The sequence below is a fragment of the Euprymna scolopes genome, chromosome 21 (assembly GCF_053919585.1).
Source record: "Euprymna scolopes isolate OS-2025 chromosome 21, ASM5391958v1, whole genome shotgun sequence".
NCBI lineage: Eukaryota > Metazoa > Mollusca > Cephalopoda > Sepiida > Sepiolidae > Euprymna > Euprymna scolopes.
In genome coordinates this window covers 124,376,984-124,389,856 of record NC_136502.1, presented here as the reverse complement: position 1 = coordinate 124,389,856, position 12,873 = coordinate 124,376,984, and the positions used below count along the sequence as shown (strand labels likewise).

At 32.6% G+C, this 12,873-nt stretch overlaps 1 protein-coding gene across 1 annotated transcript in view; it reads left to right on the top strand.

The window, feature by feature from the left end:
- Window positions 1–12,873, top strand: part of LOC145242705 (huntingtin-like) — a 228,071-nt gene that overhangs the window by 198,597 nt on the left and 16,601 nt on the right. Inside the window, exons 47-52 of the mRNA XM_080105836.1 lie at window positions 3,138–3,292; window positions 6,382–6,450; window positions 7,944–8,058; window positions 8,377–8,646; window positions 9,493–9,648; window positions 11,814–12,001. Coding sequence (XP_079961962.1) covers window positions 3,138–3,292; window positions 6,382–6,450; window positions 7,944–8,058; window positions 8,377–8,646; window positions 9,493–9,648; window positions 11,814–12,001 — 953 coding nt within the window. The remainder of the gene's footprint in view (window positions 1–3,137; window positions 3,293–6,381; window positions 6,451–7,943; window positions 8,059–8,376; window positions 8,647–9,492; window positions 9,649–11,813; window positions 12,002–12,873) is intronic.

Sequence of the window (12,873 nt, the reverse complement as noted above, 5' to 3'; positions counted from 1 at the left end):
TCTCGTGTTGGCCATGCACAGTTCAAACATTTCAAAATAAAACGTTTCTATATGAACTCTCATTCCTTGATGCTATTCTCGTGTTGGCCATGCACAGTTCAAACATTTCAAAATAAAACGTTTCTATATGAACTCTCATTCCTTGATGCTATTCTCGTGTTGGCCATGCACAGTTCAAACATTTCAAAATAAAACGTTTCTATATGAACTCTCATTCCTTGATGCTATTCTCGTGTTGGCCATGCACAGTTCAAACATTTCAAAATAAAACGTTTCTATATGAACTCTCATTCCTTCATGCTATTCTCGTGTTGGCCATGCACAGTTCAAACATTTCAAAATAAAACGTTTCTATATGAACTCTCATTCCTTGATGCTATTCTCGTGTTGGCCATGCACAGTTCAAACATTTCAAAATAAAACGTTTCTATATGAACTCTCATTCCTTGATGCTATTCTCGTGTTGGCCATGCACAGTTCAAACATTTCAAAATAAAACGTTTCTATATGAACTCTCATTCCTTGATGCTATTCTCGTGTTGGCCATGCACAGTTCAAACATTTCAAAATAAAACGTTTCTATATGAACTCTCATTCCTTGATGCTATTCTCGTGTTGGCCATACACAGTTCAAACATTTCAAAATGAAACGTTTCTATATGAACTCTCATTCCTTGATGCTATTCTCGTGTTGGCCATGCACAGTTCAAACATTTCAAAATAAAACGTTTCTATATGAACTCTCATTCCTTGATGCTATTCTCGTGTTGGCCATGCACAGTTCAAACATTTCAAAATAAAACGTTTCTATATGAACTCTCATTCCTTCATGCTATTCTCGTGTTGGCCATGCACAGTTCAAACATTTCAAAATAAAACGTTTCTATATGAACTCTCATTCCTTCATGCTATTCTCGTGTTGGCCATGCACAGTTCAAACATTTCAAAATAAAACGTTTCTATATGAACTCTCATTCCTTGATGCTATTCTCGTGTTGGCCATGCACAGTTCAAACATTTCAAAATAAAACGTTTCTATATGAACTCTCATTCCTTGATGCTATTCTCGTGTTGGCCATGCACAGTTCAAACATTTCAAAATAAAACGTTTCTATATGAACTCTCATTCCTTGATGCTATTCTCGTGTTGGCCATGCACAGTTCAAACATTTCAAAATAAAACGTTTCTATATGAACTCTCATTCCTTGATGCTATTCTCGTGTTGGCCATGCACAGTTCAAACATTTCAAAATAAAACGTTTCTATATGAACTCTCATTCCTTCATGCTATTCTCGTGTTGGCCATGCACAGTTCAAACATTTCAAAATAAAACGTTTCTATATGAACTCTCATTCCTTGATGCTATTCTCGTGTTGGCCATGCACAGTTCAAACATTTCAAAATAAAACGTTTCTATATGAACTCTCATTCCTTGATGCTATTCTCGTGTTGGCCATGCACAGTTCAAACATTTCAAAATAAAACGTTTCTATATGAACTCTCATTCCTTGATGCTATTCTCGTGTTGGCCATGCACAGTTCAAACATTTCAAAATAAAACGTTTCTATATGAACTCTCATTCCTTGATGCTATTCTCGTGTTGGCCATACACAGTTCAAACATTTCAAAATGAAACGTTTCTATATGAACTCTCATTCCTTGATGCTATTCTCGTGTTGGCCATGCACAGTTCAAACATTTCAAAATAAAACGTTTCTATATGAACTCTCATTCCTTGATGCTATTCTCGTGTTGGCCATGCACAGTTCAAACATTTCAAAATAAAACGTTTCTATATGAACTCTCATTCCTTGATGCTATTCTCGTGTTGGCCATGCACAGTTCAAACATTTCAAAATAAAACGTTTCTATATGAACTCTCATTCCTTGATGCTATTCTCGTGTTGGCCATGCACAGTTCAAACATTTCAAAATAAAACGTTTCTATATGAACTCTCATTCCTTGATGCTATTCTCGTGTTGGCCATGCACAGTTCAAACATTTCAAAATAAAACGTTTCTATATGAACTCTCATTCCTTGATGCTATTCTCGTGTTGGCCATGCACAGTTCAAACATTTCAAAATAAAACGTTTCTATATGAACTCTCATTCCTTGATGCTATTCTCGTGTTGGCCATGCACAGTTCAAACATTTCAAAATAAAACGTTTCTATATGAACTCTCATTCCTTGATGCTATTCTCGTGTTGGCCATGCACAGTTCAAACATTTCAAAATAAAACGTTTCTATATGAACTCTCATTCCTTGATGCTATTCTCGTGTTGGCCATGCACAGTTCAAACATTTCAAAATAAAACGTTTCTATATGAACTCTCATTCCTTGATGCTATTCTCGTGTTGGCCATGCACAGTTCAAACATTTCAAAATAAAACCGCTAGAAACAACGCGCAGATCTATACAGACTTCTTTCTCCAAATTTACAACATGGCAAGGAAGAAGAAGAAAAACAAAACAACACACTTAAGATGGAGGATATCTCTGAAATATATTTGTGATAAATTTCAAACAAGTAAAATATTTGTTTATTTTCCTAGTATTACGTTGTTTAATTTGACTTTCAAGCGCACGATGTGTATTTTATATATATATATATGTTAAATTACAGATAAACATATTAACATATTAGCTATACATATATATATAACTACTTCATTTATTCGCATGATTTTAATATATGAAAGTATAGATTTATGCGTAAACTTTAAGTATTTACTTCAAAAGTGCTCAATACATAGGTAGAGCTAGTTAGTAATTTATAAAATATATATGGCGATTAAGCTACACTGAATATTCTGCGTTTCATCCAACTATAGGATTCGTGAGGCTTATGCGCATAAGCCTGATGAATCCTATAGTTGGATGAAACGCAGAATATTCAGTGTAGCTTAATCGCCATATATATTTTATAAATTACTATATATGTATAGCTAATATGTTAATATGTTTATCTGTAATTTAACTACTTTTAACCATCTTTTCATCTTGATAATACTTGACCTCTCAATATCTTTTCGTCTGTTTTTTTAATTTATCATTTTGGTCTATCTACTTATGTTTTGCTGGCATGTTTAACGACTTGTCTGTGTAGTGTCTATTTCTGTTCCTTGCAGGAAGAGATGGAAAGGTCGCAAGCAATGGTTTTGGCTGTAAAAGCCATCACCTCCCTTTTAGTTCAATCTATGTTGAAACCTTCCCCTGGCAATCCTTGCAACAGCCACTATGAAACGGCTCCTAGAGACAAACCTTTGGCTTTCTTACATACAAGGTACGGATTTTCTATGGTTCTTTTATTGAGGGGATGGGGTAAGGATGTCATTAAAAATGGTTTTAAATGCTTCGGTGAATAGAGAAGTTTTGTTGAGAATGGAATTAGACGAAAGAAGAAAACTCTCTTGGATTCTAAAATCAATTCTTATCTTCAAAGTAATAACATTTCAAAATCAATTCTTATCTTCAAAGTAATAACATTTCAAAATCAATTCTTATCTTCAAAGTAATAACATTTCAAAATCATTTCTTATCTTCAAAGTAATAACATTTCAAAATCAATTCTTATATTCAAAGTAATAACATTTCAAAATCAATTCTTATCTTCAAAGTAATAACATTTCAAAATCAATTCTTATCTTCAAAGTAATAACATTTCAAAATCAATTCTTATCTTCAAAGTAATAACATTTCAAAATCAATTTTTATCTTCAAAGTAATAACATTTCAAAATCAATTCTTATCTTCAAAGTAATAACATTTCAAAATCAATTCTTATCTTCAAAGTAATAACATTTCAAAATCAATTCTTATCTTCAAAGTAATAACATTTCAAAATCAATTCTTATCTTCAAAGTAATAACATTTCAAAATCAATTCTTATCTTCAAAGTAATAACATTTCAAAATCAATTCTTATCTTCAAAGTAATAACATTTCAAAATCAATTCTTATCTTCAAAGTAATAACATTTCAAAGTCAAAGATGACTAAAACCATGATTTTAGCTGGCCCTGTCGGTGGAGCATTAGAATATGCCGACTGCCCCCCCTGCAGAGGTAAAAAGTCCCTCAATGGGGGTCCTGGATATGACCTTAAACTATATCCAGTGGTGAGGCCCCAGCTTGCGGGCTTTGAGGAGTGTGGAGCCACCCTTTAATTACCATTGCTCCCAGGTCCACTCTGACCCGGAGTGGTAGTACCTGTTAGGGTCCCAACTATGGGTTAAATAGAAACCGACGTGAAAACAACAAATATATTCTATTAAAAAAAAATTTTCTTCAAAATCTTTGGATTTGGCACTAAATAGCCTGAAAAGGGTTGATATGCTGTAAAACAAAAACAACCAACCAACCAACCATGATTTTAGCATGACAAATTGTTCTAGAAAAAGAAAATGTTTTAATCCTAAATAAGTTTGTTCAAGAAAGGAAAAACATTTGTCACCGGATCTTCACACATGTAAAAATGTTAATATGGTGCTACCAGATTAGGCTGTCTGAAGATACTGGTTCCCTGACCTAAAATGCACCAGACATTGTTGTTTTTTGTTTTTCTTCACTGTTACAGAACTCGATTATGATCTACAAAGCCAAAAAAGCAAAAACAATTTTCTTTTACAAAACAACGAAACCAAACCAAACACCATGAATAAATATTTGAAGATAATTTGAAAAATAAAATCTTTTTCCAAAAATTATTGGATTCAGAATTAAATAACCCAAAAACGGTTGATTTGCCATAAAACAAAACAATCAAAATTAAAAGAAAGATGATCAATTGTCAGACTGGTCTGTACAATTTTCCTTATATTTCAAACGTTAATCCTCCTCACATATCTATTACGAACATGAATATGGCTGCTGCATGGATCAATCGATTTGAGCGGAAATGATTAAAAAAAAAAGAAACTAATTTGGATACTGCATCTGATGTATATTTTGAAAAGAAAGCCCTTAAAACAATTAGTATGTTTGTTAACGCTTTAACTTAAAAATAGGTATCTACTTTATGAAATGGCAGTGATTTGCCTTCGAAGACAATACTGGACGAGATTTAAGTGTAGTTGCCTCCTTCCTGTATCTTTGCAGTTCACTCTCTCTCTCTCCTGAGACGGATTCCTCTATTTGAAACACACAAATGGATGTTGCTTCTTTATGTTGTTTTCTTTGAAGACGTCGATCATGTATCACACCTATGCTGAGGATACAAGCTTAAAAGGGAAATGATAATTGCTATGCACATGCTGATATAGTTTTTATGGGATTTTTGTGTTTCCTGCTGCTTTAAAGCTGTGATAATTGGTGAGGGTTGTGATTTTCTGAAAAATGTATAATTATAAAAAATTATTATAAAAATGTATAATTATAAAAAATTAGTCATTATAAAAATGTATACTTATAAAAAATTAGTCATTATAAATCAAACGTTTTCTTTGATATTTTAAATGTAAATTGAATGAAAACAAGGATTATGCATAAAATTTTAGTATTACGTTTCTGAATTTTTGATATAAGGGTTGGGTATTCATATTATTTGGATTCTTTGGACAACTGTTATCATCTTGAGTGTTTTTTCACAATGTTTCGGTTGATGTAACCTACCTTCTTCAGGTGTATCTTGTCGAACTCTGGAATATCTCTGTTGAACTTGGAAAATCTGCACAGAATTTTGAATGGAACTCTTTTATTTACTTCACGGGGGTAGCATGCTCTTGTTCTGTCAGCCATGACTGGATAGAGATCCTAAATAATTCGTAATTGTATTTTTTGGTCACCTGCACTAAGAATTAAACCTTCCATCTTCAGAAGAATATTACTTTACAATTGAATTTTTCCAAGTATTCTAACGACTGTGCCATGGATTGTTGCAGACAAGATACACCTAAAGAAGGTCGGAGGTTGCATCGGCAGAAATGTGAAAATGACCTTCCAAATGAGAACGATAATCTGCAGAATCCAAAAATACAAAAAAATTATTTAAAAAAAAAAAAATGTTTTCTTTGATTCGATATTTTAAATGTGAAAAAAAATTGTATAAATGAAAACGGATTTGGATTTTGAGTTGGATGTGCATGCGGAAATTTGATTCCATAAAAATGAGGGTATCAATATGGCGATCATCCTGAGGGTATGGGTTACAAAATGAATTATGGTAGATATACTAGTCCTGACTTGGGAGTTCTTATAAGATTTTTGTGGGTTTAGAATTACCATATTTTAGTAGAATTGCTGTGTCCTAATTTTATTTTATTTTTTTTTTTTTACATATAGTAAGCAAAATAATCTTTTTTTTTTTTTTTTTTTTTTTTTTTTGTTGGATAAAAATGTTATTTTCTATTCTATAATTTATTTAAAAATTTCTTTCAGATGTGGAAAGAAACTGGCTGGCCTCCGTGGATTCATCGAACAACATGTACAACATCTATGCACCTCAAAGTAAACCCTTTATTATTTTTTTTTAATTGCTAGTTCTTACACAAGCGAGTATCAGTGATCACCCAAAGACAAAAAAAAAACAACAACAAAACAAGTGGTGTTCCCTGGAATCTGAGTGACAATCGCTCTTCTCTGATTTCCAGTAATCAATACTCCTTCAATGACTGTTACAAGTTTTTACAACAGTTGTGTTTTCAATCAATAATTATTGACTTCCTCTAGAATTCATGTGGCAATAAGCCTCTCATTGATTCAAGCATTTACTGTGCCTTTTTCTAGTGAAGGTTTGGATACGGTTTTCTGTTTCTGCAGATTCTTCATTATTTCATTGTGTCAGATTATTGGATTTATTATTAATTTATTCTCGATATTAATTGGAAACGAAATTTTTGTTTTTTTGTCATTGTGTGTTGTTCCATTATTTTATCACTAAATATTATTGCAGTGGGTAGGTTGGCTAGTACACATTAGGATGTTGTCAGGATGTGTTGTAAAGCAGAAAAGATGAAGGTGTTGACTTGCTATAGAATTCCATATCATGAGAGTGAACTTTCTGATGTGTATGTGTGTGGAGGGAGGGGGGCTTTGGAATATCTTGGAAAAGTGACAAAGGGTGAAAAAACCTGATAAATATTAATGATTTGGTAGATATAAGAACATAAGGTTACATTGGCTGAAATGTGAATATTACTACTAAAATAAGGATAGTTGCCTGAATAATCCATGTGTATATGTATATATATATATATGTTGATGATGGCAACTTTCTGTCTTATGATACAATGGCATTCTGCATCTTGTTTGGTGCATTGCAGTGTCTGCTGTGGCTATAAAATTTGAAGCTAGAGTTGCCTCTCCAGATGCAGGCCTGGACAGGTGATAAGGAGACCTATGTTTGCCCAGTGACCAGGATCTTTCTCTCCATGTTGCGAACAAAGTCTGATAGAAATGCAAACCAAGACGGTTGGAGCCAGCACAGTTGGCGAAAAGGTGTTGCACTGCTTCAACATCTGCCTGTCGGCACACCAGACCAGATTTTTGTCAGGGTTTACTCCTTTAACTTTTGCTTTTTCCAAGGCATCCACAAGGCAGTCGAGCTATTTCCCTATAATTGGTGAAAATTTGAAAAAATTTCCAATTTGGACAAAGATAATGGAGATCCTCGTTTTAGTTATTAAGTAGTTTTATTTTTGTAAAGGAAATCATTTTTAAATGATTAATGGGAATTTGTAGGCATTACAACATAAATCTGACAAGTTCTTATTTTTAAGTGATTTACCTTGTTTGTAAAGATTCTTTTTCGAAATGGCAGTCAGTAGAGTTGCTCTTTGGATGCTCATAAAATTTAATTTTCTCATTTAACTAGTTGTGATCACAAATTATTGAAGTAGTCTTGATAGAAGGGAAGATAACTCATGCTTTACTTTTGTTATGGAATAAAATTCAAATATTTCTTTTAAATATCTAAAATCTTTCTTTTAAATTACTTCCAGCCCTGTGACTGCCAACACCAGTTACAAAACTGGTCAGTCTGAAACGTCACTTCTGCAGATGTTTGAGATGAATTTAGAAAGGGAAATCAGAGACCATGAATTCATGCTTGGCCAGGTGAGGAAGCTTTATATTTTTACCTCTTTTTTTTTTTTTTTCAATCTAATCGATTTATTGTGGCTGAGTTTTGAATTGGATGCAGGAAAACCAACGTTCTATTCTCTCCAGAAATGTTCTAAAAGTTTATAGAAATATAATTGAATTCGTTGTTAGATTTTGTAGTTTTTAGTTTAATTCTTGTTTAGTTACATGTTATTTTGGAATTAAGTGACAGCAAGTCTTCTTGATCTTTTTTAAATTAATCCGTTTTTAGCAGATCATTACTTTGAGTACACCAGTATTAATTGATTCAGTTTTTTTTATATTTATAAACAGATTTCAATAGAATCGGTTTGGGCTATTGTTGGTATGCTGGAGATGAGTTTGTCCGAGTCAGACAGTCCGGAATCTTTGGAAAGTCCACCCATGCAGCGTAAGAGGCAGACTCTCTCGTCCACTGACGGAGGACGGGAACGATCCATTTCAGTCAGTGGACTTGATATTCATTCTTGCCTGCAATTTCTATTAGAATTATACGGTCAGTGGCTATCGCCGAACGCTAAACCAAGGCCGCCCCCTATGTTGGTCAATGCTGTTGTGAAATCGGTAAGTTTAAAGATTTTTTTTTTTTTCTTTTTTATGTTAGGTAAAAACTAATGATCAAGGAGAAACAACTCTTTGTTAGCAACAAGGGAGTTAACTCTTCCATGCCCATGTTAGGCAGAAAAATGTTATTCCCGTTATGTGATACTTGCGGGGGTACTCGGCATTGCCCGGGTGTGTTATGGTAGTGTAGTAAGGGTGGGAATAAAAAGCAGTGGAAGGGGTGGGAGAAACAAGAGGGTGGCGAGAGGTGTTAAAAAAATAATGCAAAGGAGAAAAAAAGGTGAGGTTGTCGCTTTTTCAAACAGTTTCGCTTTTTCAAACAGTTTCGCTTTATACGAAAAAGCCAAACAAACACCTGAGATGATGCCACGGTGGGAATTTTATTTAACTTGATCAAAAAAAAAAAAAAAAAAAAAAAAAAAGATAGAGACGGTGTCCGTTTGCGAATCTGAGATATTATGATCTGGGAAGTATACAAAACCTTCTTGCGGAATTTAACCGACGTGAAAATCTCGATGCAAAAAGCCTTTTCTGTATTAGAAAAAGATTGTGTGTTGATCAGAAATAAAGAGATTGGATCAGGCGTTTGCAACATCATCGTGAACAAATCTCATCCCATCGACTTAACATCCAAATGAGAAAACAAACATATATTACAAACTCTTCCCTGATTAAGTTATTTTTCAAATTTTTTATATTAATCTGAAAATTTGTTGCTTAATTATTTATTCAATTGAGTCTTTTTAAACAAATTCGGTCGAAAATAATTTTAGTTGAAAAACTTTTAATAAAACTGATTTTTCATACACGCTTTTTTTATCATTTTTATTTTGCGTTCATTTTCAGATTGTGTGTTTGTCTGACTTGTTCACCGAGAGGTTCCAGTTTGAATGGATGCTAGAAACCTTGCTTGATGTACAGAAGGTGCATCCGTCAGAAGATGAGTTGGTGTTGCAATATCTCAACGTCGGCATTTGCAAGTCTGCTGGTGTAGTTGGAGTGGTAAGTGATCAAAAAACAAATTTGAAAAAATGTTTCATCAAACATAAAATCGCGGCAGAGTTTTTGTTTCATAAATTATCACACGTTTTACGCCATTTTTAGCAACTCTTATTTTAATCAGCAATTGCACTTGAATATGGGAGTTGAGTTAAAATTATACAAATTAGGATTTACAGCATTTATTGTTCATGAAATGAATATATTCATCTCACCTGGCATGCGTTTTTCTTTCACAGGGCTGGAAGTAATTTAAAATAAAAATTTCAAATATTTATCAGATATATTTTTGTTGGTTGTAGACAGCCATTTCTTGTTTTCAACTTTACACGTCCATCTTTTTCACCCGCCAACCACGTGGTGTCCTTTTTTCTTTTTCTTGTCATACCAGCTCGTGTGCACTTCCTGATTTGCAAATGTGCTTTTTTTTTTTTTTGGCTACTGCTGCTAATATCTTTGTAAACCAGCTATCTTACAGCTGCTGCTGATATTTTCGCATGCACTTATACATACTCTGTTAAATTTATTTAAGTGACTATTGTGGTTCAGTCGCCAAAATTGTCATACTCATTGGAATGCAGTATCATTCTACATAATTCTGATTATATTGGAATAAAGTGCTTTTGACGATGTTCCATTCTGTCATTTATCAATGGATAGTGTTAACAGCCCGAAACTTTTACGTTTTGTAAGAACTTGTATGCAATTATGAAAAAAAAAAGTGTTAATTTAATCTGTTGGAAATCACAAGTAAAAATCATTCAAAATTTAATCTTTGGTTAAAAATTGATGAGAATTATGTATTGTTTTTGTTGTGAGATTGCCTTATATTTTACATCTACTTTCTAAAACTGAATTTTATATACATTTAGATGGTGTCCTCAGCTTCATCTCACATAGCCAAAGTATTTGCTTCCCCCAACTCTCAGAAAAAAAAAGACCTAACTTTGCAAAGAAATTTTTATAATTTTTTTTTGGTTCATGAATGCCCGAAAAAAAAAAAAAAAAAAAAAAAAAAAAACCCTGACACTACATCATTTTTTTTTTTTACCGATATTGGTGTAGATGTGAAAAATTTCAAAATCTGATAAAAAAAAAAATCACATAAAATCTGATGCCATTTTTGGATTCCTTTGATCCAAAATTTATCTAAGTGAATTTTCAAGGTCATGTTTCAAACTGAAAATATTTTTAAAACTGTAATTATTAAAATGTTGTCCGGATGACATCTTGGGCAATTTCTACAAAAGGGAAAATGTTCTAAATTGGAAACTGCTTGTAATTACATGTTCAGATTTTTCGGATTTCTTAGTTTTTATGATGTTCATTGCATTTTTCAAATCCAAAATTTCTGGATGATTTGACACAAAATTATCCATACATGCATGCATACGTTTGTTTGTGAATGTATGCATGCCTATATATATATATATATATATATATATATATATATATATATGTATATATATATATATATTTTTTTTTTTGTGGGTTTTATGTCCTGAATACCTTTAACTTGAGATATATATATATATATATATATATTCCCGGTAGAAAGATATCGAAAAAAGTTAAGAATAATTGAATTTGAACAGGGGTTGTTGATAGTGCTTGATCAAAGAAAGCAAATTATATTTTTTTAATTCTTTCTGTAAATAGTCATACCTTGCTACAATGTGCAAACTGTTTCAACCATATTTGATTTCATCAGGCAAGAAAAATTAAAATATCAAAATTAAAAACGTTCCAGACCTTTTCAAATTTTGAGGAGAGAGAAAATGCCATGACTGGCATGAAGCAAACCTCAAAATTTGAAAAGGTTTGGAACGTTTTTAATTTTTCTTGCCTGATGAAATCAAATATGATTGAAACGGTCTGCATCAAAGCAAGATATGACTTTATTTACATAAAGAATGATAATATATATATATACTCCCTCAATGGTTGTAGCATGCTGTTGAATGAAATAATGAGTTTCACTTAGCGTTAAGATAAAACTCTTTTCCTAAAACAAATTGACTTTCAAAAATATAAATTAATTGTTTATACCAAACAGTTTATTTTACATTATTTTTTTTTTTTAAAATAATTCTGTATTTTGTTTCTTTTAATTTTTGAAATTCCTTTGTCGCATTTTTGTCATGGGTTGAGTTTCTTTTTTTTTTAAGGAATCTCAAGCTGCTGACCGTCTAATGAAGATGCTGGACACTGGCTTGAAGAGTACGCATCTTCCCAGCAAGACCCATGCCCTTCATGGCATCCTGTACATCTTGGAGGCTGGTATCATGGACCTCACTAAACAGCTCATTCCTATGGTCACAGAATTTCTATTAAGGCACTTGGCTGTTATCTCTCAGTAAGTCAAACCTTTAATTATTATCAAAGCTCTTCAAAAATTAAACTGATTTTCTTTTTCTTTCTAAATATACAGAGTTATTTTTGGTTTGTCGGTCAGATAGGAAACAGATGATCTGAAATAGTAACAATGTGATTCTTATAAGGCGTAGACGTTGGGAAAAAAAAAAGAAGCTGACTTGCAGTTTAATGTTTTTTTTTCTGCTTTATTATTATGAGATATAGAAACGACAATGTGATTTTTGGTAGAAATGTCTGCGTATTTTAATTATTACTGATGGTGATTCGACCTCAAAGATTCCCAAAAAAAATCCCAACCTGATGAAAGAAATATGTGTCCCACAGTGACGTGCAGCAAACTTCTTCAGTATAACTTTCAAGACAGAGGGAAGTAGATGAGTTAAAACAGAAAGCAAAAAAAAAAAAAAAAAAAAAAAAAAAACTACGAGGGGGCGTTCCAAAACCGATGCTTCATATTTTTTTTTATTTTGCCCGAATGGATCAGAGGAGATTGCAAATTGCATTGTTATGATGACTGAACTTATGCATTCATGATCTGAAAATTTCATGTCTCTCTTGAAAATATTGATGATTTGAAATTTTAAGAAAACAACCCGTTGTTGTGGACGTGTGTCAGAAGCAGTCACTGAATTCCTGGCGAAAGTGCATTGAGGTTGGCAGTGACTATGTAGAAAAATAAATTCTGAAGCACAAAAGGTTTCTCGTTTTAATGGTACCATTCCCATCTTCATAGTGTTTCAATTTTTTTAGTTAACAAAAAAATAGGAGGCTTAACTTTTGGAACGACCCTTGTATATAAATATGACAGTTTATGTGTGTTATCGATATGCAAAAAAATATTTCCGACTTGAA